The sequence below is a fragment of the Octodon degus genome, unplaced genomic scaffold, assembly GCF_000260255.1.
Source record: "Octodon degus isolate 3935 unplaced genomic scaffold, OctDeg1.0 scaffold00010, whole genome shotgun sequence".
Lineage (NCBI taxonomy): Eukaryota > Metazoa > Chordata > Mammalia > Rodentia > Octodontidae > Octodon > Octodon degus.
Genome location: NW_004524586.1, coordinates 19,444,836 through 19,452,993, shown reverse-complemented (window position 1 = coordinate 19,452,993; position 8,158 = coordinate 19,444,836). Strand labels below are relative to the sequence as shown.

The 8,158-nt window shown below is 47.6% G+C and overlaps 1 protein-coding gene across 1 annotated transcript in view; it reads left to right on the top strand.

Annotated features, from left to right (window-relative positions):
• Window positions 1-8,158, top strand: part of Lhpp (phospholysine phosphohistidine inorganic pyrophosphate phosphatase) — a 158,017-nt gene that overhangs the window by 12,777 nt on the left and 137,082 nt on the right. The window contains exon 2 of the mRNA XM_004625590.2: window positions 4,046-4,233. Coding sequence (XP_004625647.1) covers window positions 4,046-4,233 — 188 coding nt within the window. The remainder of the gene's footprint in view (window positions 1-4,045; window positions 4,234-8,158) is intronic.

Below are 8,158 nucleotides of genomic sequence, written 5' to 3'. Positions count from 1 at the left end.
ATGTGGTGCTGGGGGATCGAACCGCGGTCCCTGATGCTTTGCTAAGCTTGTTCTAAGTAGGTGCTTTAGACCACTGAGCCATCTCTCCAGCCCCTCACTTAGCCATTTCTAGTGCGAGGATGATGGTTCTCGCCTCATAAGCCTGACTGCTCGATCAGCTGGTGCTTAGTGAGGGCCACCTGCCAGCTGGACATCCAGCCCTGGGGATGTGAAACGACAAACCACCTTCTGCCCTCAGAGCAGGAGGACAAAATTAGGTCATGGCCCCTGAGTGGAGGTATCGTGCTGCTTCCTGAGACGCTCTGCTGATATTTTACTATTTTGCCAATTATTTCAACAGTGATTATATTTCACTCCAGGATGAAGGAGCCCCTTGAAGAGGCCCCGTGTGGGCAGGACTCTGAGGGAGGGCATTGCCATTCATTTTCTTACTAGATTTTCAGGGATGGACAGCACTTCTAACACTAGTACGTGGACTTGCAAAACATATCGCTTGGATAAATTGATGTTGCTCTTTCCAGGGAGACTCAGGCATAAGTATCCCAAGTGAGTCCTGTGATTCACTCCCTTCCATCCACTTCTAAACTTGTGCTTGGAGTGACAGATGTGAGGCTCTGCCATCTCACCGCGACACCGATTGTTCACTGTTCTGAGAAGGTCACATCATCATTCATTAGCAATAATTAGTCCCCAGGGACCCCCTGCACTTCTTCACTCAACTGCTCCATTAACTTGGGTGCAAATCACACATTCCAGACACCAATCAATGAAGATTTGCCCATAATGTACAAGGTGATGCTATTAGTTACAATATATTAACTGCTTAATTTTAAAATAAAAAAAGCTATCTTTATGAAGGGCAATTAACCACTAAATGTAATTGATCATTCATAAACCTCTGATTAGGAAAGACAAATAATAAGAAAGGAATGAATCACCTGAGCTGCAGAACAAGACGTGTTCAGCATCTGGGTCTGTGTTCCCTCTGCTATCAGCTGGTCTACAGACTTCTTCCAAAGTTGCCCCTGGCAGCCCCCAGGCTGGGAGAGTCCAGAGGCTCCATGATGCCTGCTTATGTCTGTTGGGGCTTGGGAAGGGGATTACAAGCTCAAGGACAGCCTGAGAGAAGCAGCTGGTGAGGTCATTTAGACTTCTCCATCAGTCATTCAGAAAACACTTATGGGGGGCTGCCATGTGCCATGCACTGGGGGTGGCATGGAGGCTGGACAGACCCCATCCTTTGATTGTCAATGAGGTTCAGGTTGTACCTGGAGTTGTTCCCTCCCCCCACACATTAGGAAGAGGCGGGGGCCTGGCTCCATCCCACCGTCTTGGTGGTTCTCTACTTCAGCCTCGTTTTCTACTCCGTATTCCTTTTCCCCAAGCTGTCGTTCTATTCTAGAGATTAGAGCCCATTTACGGGCCTGCTCAAAACAGTGGGCTGCTTTTCCCTCTGTGTGGCCTGGATTTTGGGACTAGATTTTCCAGGAACCTCCTCAGAGACTCACATGGGATACGACCTCTCTCTCAGTAGGACAGCTCTCGGAGGCACTAACTTCTGTTCCCCACACAGAGTTCTAAGAGCCACATGGGGTGAAGTAGAAATCAGCCATATCCTTAAGAGGAGGAACAGAAAGCCCTGGACCCTTCCGGGACTTGGTTTTCTCGCCAGAAAGTGGGAGAAACTGGTTGAGTTTTTGGTAGAGACTGATTCCAAGCCTCAGTTCTGAGCAATTGGATCTGATCTGTGTATCATTTCTGGGCTCCTTTGGGTGGGGCTACATCTGTAAAATGGAAATGTGAGCACATTCTTCTATGTGAGTGTTGATTAGTAAGTTGTGAGTTATGCATTTAAGATTTAGGTTATTGAAATCCAAGAGTGAAAAGATATGTGAAACATCAGAACATCCTCCTTTGCCTTTGGAGGCCAGGGAGATGGACAAGTTGAGTGACATGTTTGCGACCTAGACCCTGTGACCATTAGCACTGTGGGTTAATTGTGCTGGGTTTTCTTAAATGTGCCTTGTTGGCCCTAGGGCTTGCAGCCTGGGTTTTCCCCGTGATGCCACGCAGTAGATCTATGAAAATGCCAGTTATGGTCCAGTCATGGCAAGTCTGGGCTTGTCCCAGCCCCGGAGACCTGGACCAGGGAGCTAGCAGGGTGGTCCCCATTGCCTTAGGCCCCACCTCCAGGCTGTGCAGCCTGTGTTTGTGCCCTCCTCCCACAGAGTGGGCCCTTACCGGTGGGCACCAGGCCCTCAGGCACCTCTCCTTGCACTAACAGGCCTTGCCCTGGTTACTGCCCATGCCCACTTTTCCCTCTGCCTTTCTTGTACCTCCTGCCCAGTGCCTTTGGTTTCCAGGGTCTCAGCTCCAGGGTTGCTTCCCCAGGAAGGCCCAACCTGATTCTCGGCCTCCACTGAGAGCCTTCTGTCTTTTCATCCTATTTGTGTCCTTTACAGACTCTCACCTCCATGGCAAATCGCCTTTCCATTGAGGCTTTCTTGTTTGTTGCCTGCCTCCCACCTCATACCTTGGACTGTGGCCTGGAGAAGGGTCCTTGCCTGTGCTCACGGCTGCAGTGCTGTGTGACTAGCACTTGGTAGATGCTCAGTCATTTGTAGGAAGGTGGAATGGCATCCATTTTGTGGCTTTGTGTTCTGGGAACTTTGTCCCATGTGGCGCCCACCAGGAAAGGGTAGCACTGCTGCTGGCGGTGCATCCTCCCTCCACCTTGGGTCTGCATGGGGTGAGTTCTCTCTGTCCAGCCCGGAACCATCCATGCACCACGACTGTTGGCAAACCTTCCTCACCAACAGCAGTGAGCTGGGCCCCAGCTAGACCCCTCAGCCTTTGTCCTTTGTGGGAACCATGGCCCATGATTGATAAGGTGTGGATGAGGCATGGATATACAGAGCTCAGGTGCAACCTGCGATACTGAGTGTTGTGGAAAGTTACAGACAAGCTCTGGACATCCCAAGGTGACCTCGAGCCAGTCCAAGTCGGGTGGGGTGGTGAAGTTAAGTGCTGAGCGGCCTTGAGGTAGGGCTAGGATTGGCACAGGTAGAGAGGCAGTAGTGACATACGGGGGTGAAACTCCCAACCTGAAAGGTGCCTGGACAAGTTCGTTTTCTCTAATACCGAAAAATGGATTTTAGCAACAAATGGAGGTTAGTAGCAGCATATATTTATTGGAGGAAAGAAAGCTCTCATCTTAGAGAGAGACAGAAGAGGGATTTGAGCGAGTTGCCCCGGGAAGCTGTCTTTCAGGGATTTTTATAGAGTAAAACCATGTGGTAAGGTGGGTCTAAGAGAACATGGGAACTCGCTTAGGTGGGCATGAGGTAGGACAAAACTATGGTCAACCAATAAGGTTACAAGCACCATTGCTCAGGTAAAATTGATTAAGTCCTCAAATGGGGAAGTGAGTCACATAGCAAGCAGGCAGGAATATAGAACAGGAGTTTATCCAGTAGCAAGTAGCAGTTGGATTAGTGGTTCTTCCTGACTTCCAGGTGATGATCAATTCCAGATACTTATCTTTAGGAAGGTAAGCATTTGTTCAGTCTTTGGACTTTAGGTCTGCCCACAGCAAGAGCACCCATCTCCCCCTTACAGCTGTATGGTATCTTGTCTGCCATGCTATCTCAGTTGAGGGCCTAGCCCTGTCTGACTGCCTATAATATTTTTTTTCTAACTGGGCTGCCTACAACATGTTCCAGGTTGAGGGTGTCGAATGTGTCCCAGTTGAAGGAAGGGGCACAGGAGGAGAAAAGGGTGCCCTCAGGAGTTTGGGTATGTTAAGTCTGGTAGGAGGAACAGGGGGCTGTGGGGCATGGTCCAAAGAAGGGGGGGGGGCTACTCCAGTTCATAAATCCCACCCTGAGCATACCTGGGGTCAGTTAAGGCCATCTCGGGGACTCATGGTGATCTCACCCTCTCGGGACTTGACCATTTGCCTTTAGGGAAGTGTCATGCTCTGGGTCTCTTCCAGGAGCCCACACACCACATGCTGACAGCACCCTCACCTGTTTTTTCTCATTAGACTGAAGCAGTCCCAGCTGAAGGTGAGATTCTGTACCAATGAGTCACAGAGGTCCCGGGGAAAGCTGGTGGGGTTGCTTCAGCGGCTGGGGTTCGACATCTCCGAGGGGGAAGTGACTGCCCCAGCACCAGCTGCCTGCCAGATCCTAAAGGAACGAGGGCTGCGGCCACACCTGCTCATCCATGATGGTAAGTCAGCAGGGGCTTGGGACTGTGGGGGGTCTGAGGACAGGGTGGAGGCAGGGGAGATGGCCTGGACTCGACTGGGGCCAACTGCAGGGAAGGACACTGAGCAATACCTGGCTTCTGTCATGACACTCACGGACCTGTGGGGTACAGACCGCGTGGGCTCCCTGCTGGGGGTAAGGTAGCACCAGGCCGCATCCATCTCCCAGTTTCATCCAGAGGGTCTGAGAGGAGAGCTTAGGGTGGCATTCCCCTGCCCTGCCCCAGACCAAGGAGCCAAGGAGTTGCCTGTGGGACAGTGTGTAGTACCCACCAGAGACAGTCAGACAGTGACAAGACAGAGCAAATGAGAAAAGCTGGATTGAGATCTGTGTCTTTCTAAAGCCTGGCACTGTACCCTTGCGTGGTGATATCCAGCTTGACAATGGCTGCAGGAACAAAGTTTGCATCTGATCATTTAGTATGAGTGCAAGACATGAACCTCTTTGACCTCAGAGGAGAAATTTGGGGGGCTAAAGCAGAAAGAGCAATATTATAAATATCCTAAATAGTTTAAAAAAAAAAAAAAGAGATGTCTGCACTGCCCTGGAATGAAGGATGCTTCTCTGGCCTTCCTCTGAGAGTTTTTCCTTTTTTCCTCTGTACTTTATTTTTAACTTTTTATTTAATATAAGTAGATATTAATTTAAAAATAAAATCATCTATGAAAAAATGGAACAAAATTTCATAATTGAATAGAAAATATTAATGCTTAATATACTGTATATTGTGATCTTAAGAATGGCCAAAATGTTGTTCAGAGTACAAGACGTAGGAACAAAGTTTGACAAAAAAAAGACTTTACAAAGAACAAAAAAATGAGAGGACAAAAGTTTCTTTTCAGTGGACAAAAGAAACTAGTAGGATAAATGGAACAAAGTAGCATTTATTTATTTTTTATTTTTTTTAATTTTTTTTTTACATTTATTTATTGTGTGTGTGTGTGTGTATGTGTGTGTGGCCAGCTCAGCCCACCTGGGGGCGGGGCTGGCTGGCATGTGGTGCTGGGGGGTTAAACCGTGGTCCCTGTGCTTTGTTTAGCTTAGCTTGTTCTAAGTAGGTGCTTTAGACCACTGAGCCATCTCTCCAGCCTCCTTTTTTTTTTTTTTTCTTTTCTGGTGGAACCAGGGATTGAACTCAGGCCCTTGCATTTGCCAGGGAAGCGCTTATTCCACTGAGCCATCTCCCCGGCCACAAAGTAGCATTTATCTTACTTGATTTTTATTTTTACAAACCACTGGGCAGAGACAGCTGCTTTCCTCCCTCCCAGGGGAGGAGTGGGACTTTCACAGTAGCTTAAGGGTCAAATTCAGAGCCCTGCTACCAGTTAAGGGCAGCGTGCCCAGCTGTTAGGGACCTGCTTCTCGAAGCCCTTTCTCCGTAGTTCAAGACCTCTGCCAGTGTCTTTAAAAGTGGTTCTCAAAGAAGAAAAGTCTTTAAAAAATTCTGTCTCCCTGGAGTCCACAAAAGGGTTACCAGGTACAGGAGTAGGAACAGAAGAGGCAGGGAGTTAACAAAAATACAGCATTTGCCTCTAAGGTAGTTAATCAGAGAACTGACCCAAGAGTGGGCAGAGTTTGAGAAGATTGGAAAAGGCAGCAGGAGCCCTCGCAGGGCTAGCACCTGCGTCTATGCTTTCAAACGTGGGCCCGTGTGTTCAGAGTTTACGTTGTTTTCATGTAATATGATTGAAGACTCTCCCCCAATATTTCATCTTAAAAATTACAAACATAGGGGTCAAGGAGATGGCTCAGTGGAATAAGCGCTTCCCTGGCAGACACAAGGGCCTGAGTTCAATCCCCGGTTCCATAAAAAAAAAAAAAAAAAAAAAAAAAAAAAAAAAAAAAAAAAAAAATTACAAACATAGAACCACACTCAAAGAATTTTACTTGGAATGTTTTTATATCCATCCCCTAGATTTTGGCAGTGAACTCTTCCCTATATCTTTATCCATCCTTCCATCTGTCCGTTTGTTATTGCTTGGGTACATATGAAATAAATAGTAGGCATTGATACATTTCCCTTAAATACTTCAACTAGAATTCAGTGTTTTTTTCTTTTGATATAAAATGGACACACAGTGAACTACTACAACCCCAAGTGTACTTTTGCTGAGTTTTGACAAGTGCATTCACCAGTGCAACCCAACCACATCAAGGTCGAGAACAGCAGTGGTCGAGAGCTCTAAAAGGTTGACCGTCGCTGGTCCAGAACATTATTATTACCTGCAGTGTCCCTCAGGCCCTTTCTAGCTAGGCCCTACCATCTTTCCACTGGGCGCAATCATAATTTTGCTATTTTCCATTACAGTTAAGTGTACTTATTCTAGAATTTCACATAACTAGAGTCATAGTGTATAACTGTGTCAAGGGCTCCCCAGATTACCCACAGGATTGGTGCTCCCTGCAGTGGTGCATAGGATCTAGAAAGGTTTTACATTCATGATGACAGTAAAAAAAAAAAAGAAGAAGAAAGAAAAAAGATTCAGCAGGAGGAGACACATCATGCAAAGGCTATGAGAAATCATATGTGAGGTCCCTTTGCCTGGGATGTGCTTAATTGTTGCAGGAATAGTGGGTGACAACACATGTGAAATGCTAGCTGACAGGGAAGCTTAACAGACCTTCAGCACCTGAGGCTTTTCTTACGGGTCACTCGTGTAAGCATATAGTACCCATGCAACTGACTTTAGCTACTTAATCTCCAGAGAGAGATTAAATGGGTACAGCATGGCCCTAGGTCTTAGGCATGCATACAATGTCCAGTGCAGCTCTTGAGCAGCTCCCAAGGGAAAGATTGTGAAGAAATAAAGGGGCCAGGGATACAGCTCATCAGCTCAGGGTCTGCCTGGCAAGTGCAAGGTCCTGAGTTCAATTCCCCGTACAAAAAAAAGAAAAAGAAAAGAAAGGAAGGCAGGCAAGAATGGAAATGCAGAAAGCTCAGATCAGGTGGAGTGCTCTCTCATAGTAGAGAAATGAACCACCCAACAGCTGCAGTGTTTTTATCTATACCCGCTGCAGGTTGCTGTCAGGTGAAACCCCTCTGCCTAACAGCCTATCACACTCCATGTTCTCGGGCCCATCAGCCTGGCTCGCCTCGGGCACTGCATGCCCTCGGGCCGCACTAGCTTGTTCTTGGGGCCAGCTTGGGTGCTCTCTTCTCGGGGCTGGCCTCACTCCAACCCCGCATGTATGATGGGTGTCCAGCCTCAGCAGTTCCCCACACATATAGACCTCTCACCAGGCAGGATGCCGCTGCAGGACCCAGAGGTTCTCTCCAGAGCTGGCGGAGTGCCAGCCCAGAGCACGGAGCAGGACTCGAGCAGGCCAGCCCGTTCAGCTTGCCATTTCTTTCACACTGGTTTTTGTATAAAGGCTTCTGTCTCCACCATGTTTTCGGCATTTATAGAATTGTTGCATGGATCTGCAGTGTCTCCCTTTCTGTCATAGAGTAGCATTCCACTGACTGATCTACCAGCGTGTTTGTTCCTCACAGTGCGTGGATACTTGACTGTTTTCTAGTTTCAGGCTGTTATGAATAAACTGCAGTGGACGTGTGCGAGTGTAGAAGGGTGTGAGGGAACCCCCAGGTCACAGCAGTGCTTTGGATCCTGATGGGGATTGCGTTACACCATGGGTAAAAACCTAGGGGGAGAATTGCTGGGCCACAGGGGACAGGTGTGTTCATTTTTTTAAGAAATTGCCAGCCCCTTTCCCTTGTGCTGTTTTATAGCTCATTAGCTGCTGTACCTGCTCCACATCCTCATCAGCACTTGGCATTGTCAATCTTTCTAATCCTTGCCATCTGGTGAGTAGGTAGAGGGCTCATTGTGGCGACTTTTTATTTATTTATTTATTTATTTATTTATTTATTTATTTATTTATTTATT